The sequence below is a fragment of the Petaurus breviceps genome, unplaced genomic scaffold (assembly GCF_028583685.1).
Source record: "Petaurus breviceps papuanus isolate PSGF00001 unplaced genomic scaffold, PetGlider_PUasm1.0 207, whole genome shotgun sequence".
NCBI lineage: Eukaryota > Metazoa > Chordata > Mammalia > Diprotodontia > Petauridae > Petaurus > Petaurus breviceps.
Window position 1 is genome coordinate 22,411,722 of NW_027185850.1, and position 13,417 is coordinate 22,425,138.

General features: G+C 50.3%; 1 protein-coding gene across 1 annotated transcript in view; it reads left to right on the top strand.

The window, feature by feature from the left end:
• The window catches only part of LOC138164964 (nucleoporin NDC1-like), a 33,069-nt gene extending 20,882 nt beyond the window's left edge, over window positions 1–12,187 (top strand). The window contains 5 exon segments of the mRNA XM_069092969.1: window positions 551–601; window positions 3,565–3,628; window positions 4,244–4,344; window positions 5,220–5,380; window positions 10,024–12,187. Of these exon segments, the coding sequence (XP_068949070.1) occupies window positions 551–601; window positions 3,565–3,628; window positions 4,244–4,344; window positions 5,220–5,380; window positions 10,024–10,087 (441 nt within the window). The 3' untranslated portion in view covers window positions 10,088–12,187.
• The last annotated feature ends 1,230 nt before the right edge of the window (window positions 12,188–13,417 follow it).

Here is a 13,417-nt window from a genome sequence, read left to right on the forward strand (position 1 = left end):
CCCGGACTCTCCCTGGGGAGGGCTGCTCCTCCATGGTGGCTGTAGGTCGTGGGCAAGGCTGTGATCTGGGGATAGAAAGGGCTGACTGTGTGCCTTGGACAAAGCACGCCACTCCTGGGTATCTGTCAAGTGAAGGGGCGGGGCTAGCTGCGCTCGCAGCTCTCTCGGAGTTCTGGAGTTAAAAGACATGGGGAGGATGGTGCCCTGGAGGTCAGGGGTGCCCCGGAGGTCAGGGGTGCCCCGGAGGTCAAGGGTGCCCCGGCCTTTTGTAGTCAAGTTCTGTTCACGTGGCTTGCTGTCTTCCTGCCAAGGACTGGTCCCCAGTTTCTGGTTGCTGCAGCCAGCTGGTGGGGAGGCTGGGGCCCCTGGGACCCCCTGTGTGTCACACGGAGCCGGCCAGGCCAATGCTGGTCTGGACTTCATTTGACCGCAGTGTCTTCCTGCCGAGCCCGTGTGCCACATTGCCCCGTGGTACCCTGTGGTATCGGTGCCACCTACTCACAGGTGGTGCCCTCCAGCCTGGTCCTTCATCCTCTCTTTCCCTGTCCAGGTGAAGAGTTTCCTGTCCAAGCGTGTGTTGATTGTGTACTTTTTCAGCAAGGTGAGGCACCAGCCTAGGGGGGGGGGGGGGGGGGGGTTAGGAGGGGGGGGGGAGGGGGGGGAAGGGCAGGCGGGGCCTGTACACCAAGGCGCTCTTGGGCTACTGCTGCAGGGGCTCCATCTGTCCAGTGTCTGTTATGGGAGGACTTGGCCTTGACCAGGCTGGCTGGGAACTTTCTTTCCTTCCTGTTTTAATGACAATGCCATTTTAATTGGTTTCTTTTGTAATCCTTTGTATCTTATGCATTTAAAAACCTGCTTCTGCCAAGGGGTCCATTCTCTCTCCCAAGCTGACTGTCCATGGTGTCCGGACTACAGAGTCTGAAGAACTCCAGACTAGATGGACATCTTAGAGTCCAGAATGTCAGGTCTGGAAGGGCTGAGAGAACATTTAGGCAGGAACCTTGGCATCAGAGAGACCCAGGAATCATAGCATTCAAGGCCCTCATTTTACACATGAGGAGAGTGAAGCCCAGAAGCTGGGGCAGGTCGTGATGGAGCCCGGCTGCCAGCACTGCCCTGCCTGCCTCTCATCTGTGTGGAGCCTCCTGGGAGGCTTGAGGGGGGACAGGTGTCGAGGGCCCCTGGTGGGGCCTCCCTGCATGGCGGGAACTCCAGACACCAAAGAAGTCTGTCCCTTGGCAGATGGAAGCCACGTCCCTGTTTCTTGTGCTCTGGCTGCTTTGCATTAATCCATCCTTGCTGAGCAGAACTGCTGCCTAGAGTCAGGGGAGCTGGAAGGAGGGAGGTTGGCTTCCAGTGAGTTTTTAATCCAGCCTCGAGTTTTCCTTCCATGGCTGCTTGTCAAACACCAGGTTCGATGCCTGGCTGATCTCAGTGTGTGCCCTCCAGCTTCAGAGCATGCCCTCACTCCCTGTCAGGGCAGGGTCCTCAGTCAGTGAGCTGAGCTGCTTAAACATCTTTCCTTATATCCACACCACTATTGGCAGACATTGCTTGAGTGCCTACCTGGCTGGGCCTAGGGATAGCAGAGGGGGGCTAGCTCCAGCTGGGTGTCTCAGGGAGGCCTCCACGTGCAGGTGACTGGTGGCGGGAGAGCAGGGGAGCTTTTAGGGAAAAGATGGTGGGGAGGTTGAGTGGGCCAGGATGCTGCAGGCTTGAGGGGCAGGGACCTGGGTCCCACAGAGGGTGGCTGGCAGGGTCCTGGGAACCGGGCATGGAATGTTCTTGATGCCTAGGATGGGGGGGCGTGGTGCACGATGCCCAGAGCCAGCATAGGCCTGGCTTCTGCTCCAGGGCCTTCTTTTTAATTTAAAATGAATTTAATTTAATTTAAAAATGAAATGTGATTTTTTGAATTAACGAAAATCCATTTTTCCACTTTAAGCCCGCCTCCCCTGTCTTCTTCCCCAACTGCTGGAAGCCAGACCCCGGTGACAAATGCATATAGTTGAGTCGGCTGGGGGAAGCAGGGGGAGGCTGGTTCTGTCCTTGGGCTTCATCTCAGGGGATGGGGAGGACAAAGGAGAGCGGGTGTAAAGCCCCCTGCAGACCTCAGGGCACTTGCAGGAACGGCTCCAGCCCACATCTCCACATTGTTTGTACAGCAGTGTGTAAATTGGGCCGCGAGGTGGCACCACAGGGCACAGAGCACCATCCACAGTCGGGAGGGCCCTGGTTCAGACCCAGCCTCAGACACTGCGCAGCTGGGTGACCCTGGGCAGGTCACTTCACCCCTCCTGCCTCAGTTTCCTCTTCTGTAAAATGAGCTGGAGAAGGAAATGGCCAACACTTCAGGGTCTGCCAGGAAAACCCTGAAAAGGGTCACGAAGGACGTGAGTGAACAGCAGGACAGACAGTTCTTGTGAGTCTGCTGGCTTCATCCTGCAGCTCTCCATGACAATGATGGCTAGCATTTATGGGGGGCTCTGAGGTTGGCTAAATGCTCTTCAAACGTCATGTCATTCGTTCCTTGCGCCGGCCCTCTGAAGAAGGTGCTGCTTTCCCCATTTTACAGATGACAAAACTGAGGTAGACAGGTTAAATGACTTGGCCTAGGTCATACAACTAATAAGTAACTGAAGCAGGATTTGAACCCAGTCTTCCTGACTCCAGGTCTGCCACTTTGTCCCTTGGGCCACCTACATGCTCCCCCAAAATCAGAAACACCAGCCCTAAAGAAGTCAAAGAAAGAAGTGAGGGCGCGCGCACACACACACATACTTGCACGCACACACATACACACGCACTTGCACACACATACGCACTTGCACACACATGCATGTGCACACAAATGTAGCAGCTCTTGGTGGCACATTAATGCAGTAGAATACTACTAAGCCATAAAGAATGCATAGGGAATGGTTGTGGAGAAACCTGGCAAGACTTGTATGAACTGATGTGGGGGGGAGTGAGCAGAACCAGGTGAGCTTCTATTAAGACAACATTGTAAAGGCATCCGTGCAGTGTCCGGCTATGATTCCGGAGGACCAGTGCTGAAACACGCTACACACCTGGTTGAGATAATGTCATTTGGTTAAAGGGTTTTGTTTGTGTCTTTGGAGAGGGATTGAGGGGATAGAAAATTGTTTTTTTATTAGAAAAAAGTTAATTAAAAAAATATTTTATACCTGTGGGCCCTTTTCCTTCTTTGGGCTTGAGGCCTAGTGATCACTGCTGCTCCTTCTAATGGGGACCCCCTGTTGCTGGGCGACGCTTCTCTAAAAATGTGAATGTATATAAAAATCCATCATAGAATTTAACTTTAAATCTCAGAGTTTTGGAGATGAGTGAGACTTTGGAAGCCCCCAGTTGAGACTTTTCATTTTACAGATGGAAGAAATACCAAGACAGAAAGGGACTTTGCCAAGGTCCCACAGCTGCAGCTTGGTTTCCCAAGTCCCAGGTGTTGCTTGTTGCACTGTGGGCCGCATGTGGGTGGGTGAGAGCATGCCATCTGCCTGCTGCCACCACCAAAGTGAACTTGCTTCCCTTTGTTTTTAGCATCCAGAGGCCTCTATCCAGGCAGTTTTTTCAGATGCTCAAATGCACATCTGGGCATTAGAAGGTAAGGTGTTCTTTTTTTTTTTTTTGAGTTTTAATGTATTTTTTTCAGTTACATGTAAAAACAATTTTTAACCTTTGTTTTTTTTTAGTTTTGAGTTCCAAATTCTCTTACAGTCTCCTTCCCCTTTCCCCTCATTCCGAAGGCAAGCAATTTGGCTATACGTGTTCAGTTGTAAAAAACATATTTCCATATTAGTCATGTTGTGAAAGAAAATAAGACCAAAAAACCCCAAGAAAAATAAAATAAAAGCGTGTGCTTTGGTACACATTCAGATGCCATCAGTTCTTTCTCTGGTGGTGGTAGCGTCTTTTGTCATAGGGCAGGAGGTGAGGTGAATTCACGCAGCATGAGACTTTGTTAAACCCGCTGACCATCTGCCTGCCTGGTCATGCGGGGGCCCAGGTTGTGCCGCCAAGTGCTGGTCTTGGGCCAGAGCGTCTCTCCGGCATCCTTCTGTGCCCTGGTCTCTGAGAGCCGAGCCCAGAGCCTCTGTTCTTGTCCTTAGCCCCTGTGCCCAGGCAGAGGGCTCAGTGCATCTCATGGGTCCCATGGGAGGAAACACTGCTTTCATTCTGATTTCATTAGAACCTGTAGCTTGTTTGTACTTCCTTCAAGGTCTGTCGCACTTGGTAGCAGCTTCCTTTACTGAAGACAGGTTTGGAGTCGTCCAGACCACGCTCCCCACCATCCTGAGCACTCTGCTGATGCTGCAGGAGGTGAGGGCCACAGACAGCTTTCTGCCTCATGCTGTCAGAAGCTATGACCAAAGGTCAGATGGGGAGGGGTCTTTCAGTGCCTCAGAGAAGGGCAGTGACCTCCTCGTGGTCACCCAGTCAACAGGGGATGGGGTATGTCTGAACTCAGGCCTCTGGGCACCTTCTTGCCCCTGCTCTTGAGAGCCCTCCATGTGTTTACTTGTAGGACTTGTCCAGAGTCACTGGGCAGGGGAGGACTGTGGCCCCTTTTGTCCAGACCATCTTTGTGCCGTCTGCATCTCTACTGGGGAATGGTCTCCTGGTAATCTCTGCTGAGTCCCTGGCTGTGGGCTTAGGAGAGCAGTGGAGATGGAGGCTGTCTTTCTCTGAGAGGGGCAGGAATTAGAGGCTGTAACTTAAAATGACCTAAGTTAGAACAGTCCTTTAACTTCTCCTGTGTGGTTACCCATCACTTTGACATTCTCCTTCTTCTTGGTCCTACATTCCTTTCCTCGGGCAGCCTTTAGATAAGACGCAGTGACTGCCTGTGTGCACCACCTCCTTGTATCCTGACCTTGAGGACTGATGCCAAAAGGCAAGCACCTGGGTGCATAGTACAGTGACTGGCCCAGGTGTGCCCTGGGTGATGAGCCAAGCCAATGGAAAAGCTCCAGGAGCTTGAGAAGGAGGTGCAGGCCTGGGACCTCCTCTCTGGCTTGGCTCAGGACTGAGAGTTTACATCCCAGAAGGATGTGATCTCTTCTCTGGCCAAAGGTGGCCTCCAACTGGCAAGACTTTTTCTTATCTGAATGCCTCAGATGCACAAATGCAGTCTGATCCTGTGAACTAGGCCTCAGTAACCAGTTCTAAGCGGGCCAACTTCCCTTGTCTTTTAGGCAGTCGACAAACACTTCAAGCTGCCGCACGCGTCCAGCAGACCACCCAGGCTCTCGGGAAGCCTCGTGGACACTTCTTATAAGACCCTGAGGTTTGCGCTCCGTGCATCCCTGAAAACTGCCATATACAGGATAACCACCACCTTTGGGGAACATCTCACGTAAGTCTGTCTGGAATCTCTGCTCCCTTTCTTTGGGCGAGTGCTTTTCAGCAGCACTCCAAGGTCCGGTGCTTGTCTGGAGTTCATGCAGCCAGCTTGAGAATTGTGGGGGTTCACAGTGGTCATAGTGACTGTCATGATTCTTTTATGAGTTGAGATAACCCCATCTGAAACCTAGAGTAAGGCTCCAGTGTGAAGTCTGATCATCAGAATGGATGGAGCCGAACTTCTTAAGCGTGTGAAGGACAGCCCCTGCCTTGGAGCCTTTTTTCTCAAGATTTAGGCCTGGGACCAACAAGTATGGTTGACTTGTTTAAGGAAGGCCGTAGGAGGTGAGAGGTACCACATAGAGGGGAAGAGAGTAGAGAAGTGTTGGGGGACCGGCTGAGAGCTGCAGGCTGCAAAGCAAGGAACCCCCCAAACTGCCAGAGGTTCTCCTTTAAAACACAAGAGAAACTTGGCACCCAAGTGGCCTGACCATTTGAGAAAAGCCTTTTGAAAAGGTGTTTAATACCACTGCTCACAGACCAGGGCAGAGAATCCCATTTGTACGAGGTCCTAATGCTGGAATGCTGAATGGAGCCCTCCTTGGTGAATCCTGTTGAAAAGAGACAGCTGGAGAGAGACCCCTAAAGCAGGCCCTGGAGATATTCCACCCTCCTCAGTGGGCTCTCCCTTGTGAGCCCTGCCTTGGTTCCAGCTGGAAGGGACTCTGGTGACCACTGTCCCACTCCCTTTTTTATGCATGCAGCTAGGTGCAGAGAGAGGAGGGGACAGGCTGAAGGTCAGAAGGGGGAGTAGGCCGGGCCCAGGTCTGCGGACTCCAAGGCTGCTGCTTTTCTGTGATCATATGTTTTTCCTTCAAAGAAAAACAAGGAAGAGAAAATAATGTTAAGAACTAAAAGAAATAGTTAAGAACATGAAAATACTGAATTAATAAACACAAGAGCTGTTTTTAAGAGTAAGGAAAGTGACAGAATGTAAGCAAACTTAATCAGAAAAAGGAGAAAGAAAACACAGATGATCAGAATTAGAAACAACAAAATAGCTATCAGAGCAAAAAGAAGAGGGTCATGGGGGGGGTCTCTGCCAGCATAGGGTCTATCCTGCTTTTTGCCTCTGTGGGTAGTTGTCCTTTGCTCAGACCTGAAGGTGTGGAGCTGAGGCTCGTCCTTGGCCTCTGCCCAGGTCATCCTGGAATCACACTCTGTTTCACAAACATGGACATGCACACACATACACACGCACACACACATGCACACACATGCACTCATGCATGTGCTTGTGGTCTGGGCTTGTCTCCCCAGGGCAGTGAGGTGTCTCAGTTGGCCCTGGCATGCACCAGGCATTAAGTCAAACAGCTGGTGATCAGTGCCAAGCAGGGCATCAACACCTTTGTCCTTGGGACTCAGCCATAGGTTCAGGATCCTTTCTGGCTCAGACCTGCGGTGATCCCCTCTCCTGTTCCGATGGGCCTCTTCTCCAGTCGTTCTCCTGAGAGAGTCTGAGATGTGAAGAGCCTTGCTCAGAGTCTCGGCCAGCCCACTGTGGTCACGTTCATGCCAAGGCCAGCTCTCTGCCCACCATGTGTGTTTGAGACGTCCTTTCTTGAGGACCATTTAGAAAATTCACATAATCTTATCAGTAGGGAAGATTCTGGCAGAATTGAATGTTGATTTGGGACAGCCATGCAGAAGAATAGGCCCAGGGAGAGTTTTTTCGTGATAAAAATGGTATGCTTGAGCCCCGAAGTCCCCATTATGGCCTGTGTAGAAGTGGAGCCTGCCCACCAGAATCAGGTTTGGAAGTCACTCCTACCCTCTTGGTGGGACATAATCACCCCCATTTCCAGAACTCCTCCTCAGGCACACAGAGCACTTGACCCAACCTTGAGGGAGTGTTAGTGTGAGTCTCATCATCCCTGTTTTACAGATGGGGAAATGCAGACTCAGTGACGTCAGTGACATGCTTTTCCCATGGACACTTTGAGTAAGAGGCAGAAGCAGGATTCAGACTTGGGGGTCTCTGGACTTCTAGCTTGGCATTCTTTCCATTGCCGTGTGGAGATTTTATTAGAAATGCTGGTGCTGATAACCTGGGGAGATGGGCTGGGCCTGGGCCTTCATTTGTGTAGGGAACTCCCGGGTGAGGAAAGGCCTCATGCACTGCAGGCCACCCTGCTTGGAGCACTCAGCAGCCAAGTGATTCACCCCGGGTCAGTCACGTGGCCAACACTGGTCAGAAGGGGGGCTGGCCCTTTAACTATTGCACTCCTTGGCCTGATAACACAGGAGAAAGATATTAGAAAATGAAGAGGACAGAATATCATTTACAAATGTCTAGGCAGGACGTCTAGAAAATACAGTGATCTCAACAAAAATGGAGGAATTGAATTTATCAAGGTGTCAGTGTATAGAAACCCATAATATCATTCAGACTTTCATGCTGCCAATTACACCAAGAAAACATGATGAGAAACTTCAACAAAGAGCATGAAGTATTTGGGAAATAAGTTAAACACAGGTGATGTTTATAGCAGCAAATAGCAAACTATTGACAGGAAGAGAAGAGAAGAGAAGAGATAATGAGGACATTTACTGACCATGGATGGGTCAGATCAACCCGGTAAAAAAAAAAAGAAAGTATACCCAAATCAACGTGCAGATTGGTATAATACAGTCAGAATGCCAGAAGGGTTGGGTGGTGGTTTTTTTTTGAGAAGCTGAGATATAGAAATTCTCCCGTCACTTCTCAATGAGCATAATTTATCTGTGAGTGAGGCAGCTTGGTGTGGTGGAAAGACTATTAGACTGGAAATCAGTAGCCTGTAGTTCTAATCTTGTGTCTGCCACTGACTCTGTGTGACCTTGGAAAAGGGGTGGGGGGCGGGAGCAGACATTTATTAGATGCTGACTCTGTGTTAGAGCTTGGCAAAGATCCCATTTGATCTTGGATAAGTGACTTGCCCCCCTCTGGGCTTCAGGGAGCTGCTCCTTCATCCCTGAGTAGATAATTTTGTGAGTTGATGTGACTGAAAAAAACCAATTATTCCTGGTGACCAGCTTTCTTGTGCTAGACTTCTCAGAACTTATCGAGGGTGGTCCTTGGTTGTAGCCAAGATCATAAATGTCTTTAAAATCTTTATATTAAAAAAAAAAGACAACTTCTCCTTCCCCCCCCCCTTCCATCCTCCTTCTTTGGTGTGTCCTCCCCCTCAGCCGGAGGTCCCCACTCTCTGAGTCCCCTGCCAGTGAGGACAGCAGTCCTTTCTTACTAGGAAGGGGGCCCTGCGCTGAGGTGTTCTCAGTCCCCTTTGGGCTCCCACACTTTGAGAGGCTGTCAGGACAGTCTTGAGTGTCGAGGATGCAGAGCAGTGTCGGACATGCTTCTGCCTCCAAGGACCGTAGCTCTAGCTGAGAGACAAAAGCTGTAAGTGTGAGACAGATTGGAGAACCGCAGAGTCTCCGGCATATTGAAGCTCGAAAGGCACAGACAAAAGATTGTCTAATAAGTTAAAAAAAAAAATGACCAGGAAAGACTGTCTGCCCTTGCACAGCTCAGTGTCAATGAGTGAAGAGGGGCTGGTGGTGAGGCCTTGCTTTTCTGCAATGCAGCAAGAACCGGTCCAGAAAGGCCCAGAGTGGTGCTGGAGGGGAGAGAGAGGCCTCCCTCAGCATCTGTCCACTGCCGCTTTAGGCATGGTCTCTGTGGTCCTCACCCACTGCAGATCCAAGTTGTAAATCTGAGGGAAGTTGGAGGGAGACCCCCACGGACAGACACTGTAGGAGTGTAGGCTGTTCAGTGAAGAGAGGGGCTGAGGGCATCTCATACCAGTGCTGATGGGTGGAGGCCTGCACATTCAGGGTCATTGGTGCTCCTCCCCGTCTAGCACTTGCTCCTAAGAAGAGAAGCGGCCAGTGCAGCCCAGATCTTGTGGGAGGGAAGTGACTTGTGTGGGGTGACATGGCTTTTGGTGATAGAGTCAGGATTAGAACTCAGGGCTCCAAGCTCCTTCAGGGAGCTTTCTTCTGGTCTTCCCTGTTCAGTATTGTGAACCTTCCTTATGTAAGGTGACAGGGATGTGTCCAGTCCACTTATCAGTTCTGAGTAAGATAGTGAAGGCATTTGACCCCTTACAAGGGCCGACTTCTTTTATCTTCACAGTGAGTGTCTGGATAGATCTGCCTTAGTGTTAGTATAGTGATAGATTTGGGAGAGAATGAAAAACTCTAATATTAGCCATCCTTGGGTTCAAAGGGAAAAGGGTATTGAACACTAAGCCATTAGCTTTGAAAATGCTTCCTGTGGCCATTGTGTTCTCACCACACAGTGTGGTTTAAGGGATCTTACATGAAAGGCAATCCAGAAAGCCCACAACTTCGAGACGATGCAGGGGCTGGTCCAGAGAAGCCTCTGCTGGGCCTGGAGCTTGGTGTCCCAAGTAGGCAGCACAGGCTGGACGCCCGTCGGGTGAGCTCTCCTCCTGGTGCCACCCTGAGATCTCAGAGCAGGGCCTCGGGGAATGGACTGACCTCCGGACTGACTGAAAGATGGCAGGGCCTGCTTCGTTGTGAGCAGTGTTGGCTTCGTGTTGTGTGGTTCACGTAAAATAAGCTTATGCTTTGAATTTGTGTTTCATTCAGCGCCGTACAGGCATCTGCTGAGCATCAGAAAAGACTTCAGCAGTTCTTGGAGTTCAAAGAGTAGCTAAGTAACAGAGACTGTGCTCATTACGCTGCCGATCCTGCCGCACATGGGACAGTAAATGCTCAGCATTCTTGGATCAGAAGAAAATGGACTAATTAGATGCTTCCTTTGTCCTAGCGGTTGCTTTGAAAACTATACTTTAATGGGAGAAATCATGGAAAGAAATTCTCAGCCGAATAACAGAAAACTGCTTTTTTGTCCTGATCACTTTTTTTTCTGGCCGGGGAGGGGGATAATAAAGTCTTTATTCCTCTCTGTGAGCATCCCTGACGGCAAACACTTGGAAAGTCTGAGCTCTACCTTTTGAGGAAGTGGGCTGTTGGTCTGCAAAGGTCACAGTGAGGAGGTGGCAGACGGGCAGAGAAAGGCCGGGAATATCGGAGGCAGATTGTGTTTTTATTTATGGGGAGAGATTAGATTTGCATGATTGTCCAAAAGAGCCTTCTCCCGGCACAGATGCCAACTTTACTTTCAGGAATGTGGATAATTTCACTTCTTAAGTTACAAGATTAAGCATAAACATTCATTTTATGAAAAACAATTGACCAAAATCTGTGAATTGAACTTGGTGATTTGCTGGTAAATAAGCAGTGAATGAGGGTCCATGTTCTGGACTGACTGGGTTTGCTTTCTTTATCTAGAATGGAACATGATACAATTGTAAGGTGTTTAAAACAAGGAACAAAAGAAAAACGTGGGCCCCTTTTCCCTGGGTGTTTTTGGGGGCCGACTTGCATTGTCGGGCTGCTTTGCAAAGCTCTCTAACCTTAGAGAGGGAGCAGCCTCTACTCTGCCAAGAAACGAGGTTCCTCGGGTCTGCGGGGTGGGGGCCCTTTCCAGCTGACGGGCAGCACCAGGGGATGAAGGCTGGGAATCTCAGTGGCTTTGGACGAGGCCGCATCCCACAGTTCCCGGGTCTCTCATCTCTGGCTTGGCCCCTGCCCCCAGCTTGGAGCTCAGCATCCTGCACAGCATGTCCAATTCCCTGCTGTCGATCACTGTAAGATGGGCCACTTCAGCCCTGGGCCCCAGGGCTCTCTTCAGCCAGCACATACCAACCCATGAGGTTAAGTGAATCCTGCTGGCCTTTCAAGTTTCCCCTCTTTGTGAGCAAGGCCCCACGCTTCAGCCTGTCAGGCTCTCCCTGCTCTCTGTTGAATTCCTAATGTGGGCTAGATCTTTTTACTTTTTAAATGTGAAAGTTGAGTTTGCAATATCATCACCTCTTTGCTTAGACCCAAATACTCGACTTGCCAGAAACACAATGGCTGGGTTGTGTCCCACAGTCCAGGGAGCTAGAAGCATCAAGTGGCTTAGATTCCATTCCCAGTGAGCGGCATTACAGGTGATGGGGTCGTCTTATGCCTCCCAGCCTCCTATTAAATAGGAATAACCCCATTTAACCTCTTGGTGTCCTGCGGCTGAATATGTGATGATTCAAGCTTTGAATGGTTGGGTTAAAGTTGCTGACCAAGTACAGAATGCTGCCATTTACCAGATGCTCTGGGTAAAGGCATTTATTTGAAACCTAACACAGAGATCCATGCCTGGGTCCTCAGCTCACTCCCTTTGAAAAGGCACAAATCTTTTGGAGATTGGGAAGCCTCCACCTCTCACCAAATAGTCCTTGGGCTGAAAAATTGGGATTGGGGCTCTTTTCCCAGCCGTGATTCCTAGGTGTCTTCACACTGGCTCTTGACCCCTGGAGCAAGTGGAAAGGCTCCCCTGGCTGTGGACAAGAGGGGCTGGGTGTATTCCACTCCCCTGCAGCCTCAGGCTGCTCAGTGGCCCCCAGCATCTCCTGTGAGGTTAGCCCACGGCTGCATCATCCAGTCACCTTCCCCAGAGCAGCACCGTTCTCTGCTCCCCTGGATTCTGCTGAAGGCAGCACTGGGAGTATCGGCAGAGGAATGGGGATCCTCGACTGAGCTCCTCAGCTGGCCAGGCCTGGACATGGATTTGTGACTCTACAGAGGTGCTTTCTTGATTGTTAATTTTGTGTGCCTTCCTGTATTTATCACTCTTGAAAGTTTTTTTTTAAACTTTTGTATGCCAAGTGACCCAATGTTGGAAAACAAATAAATCAGAAATTTTAAATGGCTTGTTAATTGAAGTGTGTGGAGCTAAAAAGGGCACATTCTTTACTGTCTATCCCTTTGTTAAGTGGGGAAGCAGCATAATGGCCAGGGGTTCCCACCGGCACAGGAATGCTTCATCTTGTGTCACAGACCCCCTTGGCAGCCAGTGCGGCAGAGCCTTTGGTCCCCATCTCTGAATGCTGTTCTTAAATGTCTGAGATATCCATAGGATAATAAGGGAAATCAGCTGTACCCAGTGACCCCCTGAAATCCATCCATGGATCCCAGGTTAAGAATCCCAGCCACAATGGGAATTGCATCAGCTCGGAAGTCAAGAGGATCCCAGGCCTCCTGCCAGCAGGTTGTGTCCTGTCTGACTTGTACCAGCATTCCATGTCTGTGGAATGGGGGACAGTGCTCCCCCGAGGTCATAAAGAAACCCTTGTCAAAATGAAAGTGCAGAGGGGAGCTTTGACCCTCGTCTCTGTCTTCCTGGGCGACTTCTCTCCTTTTAGCCCCAAATGGCTTTCTTGCCCAAGGTAGAGAAAGCCTGTTACACCTAGTTCTTTCTGGTCAGTGGCAGACATGATTTGAGAAGGCCCAAGTTCTTGGGATCTTACTTTGTTTTTTATTTTCAACTGGACCAATTTGGCTGGGTAATAATCTGGGTTCAATTGTCATGTTAATCAGCGTGCATTCTCCAAGTCTCCCTCTGTCGTCTGGAACATTCTTCTGGGCTGAACCAAGTTTGAAGTGCTGAAAGCTGCCTTCTTTCCTCCTGGTCCCCTCACCCCCAGATCCATTTTCTTGCCAAATAGTATTTGTAAATAGATCATTCTCCCCCAGGATACTCGCCTTCAGTCAGATGAGATTGATGAGCCATCTCCCTTTGGAGTGACCCTCCAGAGGTCCCTGGTCCTTAAGCCCTGTAGACACTTGGTTAGCCTGGAGCAGGGACCTGTGTGCCTTGGGACCTGGCTCTGCTTCCAGCAAGGTGGGGGACCCCATGTCGATCACTGTCCCTCCCTGGGGTGTCTGCAGTCTAAAGTCTGGCCTCAAGGCTCCCAGGGAGAGGGGAGAGAGAGTGGGACACATGGTGACCCTTCTGTGAATCTTCCCTGCCTAGCTACTGTGATTCATTGGCATGTGTGAGCTGTTTGGGAGACGTCCTTTCTGTGTTCTCCCACATGGCTTTTGTCTGTTCGTGCGTGTTTACATGTATTACACACACATGGTTGGGGGGGGGGTCCAG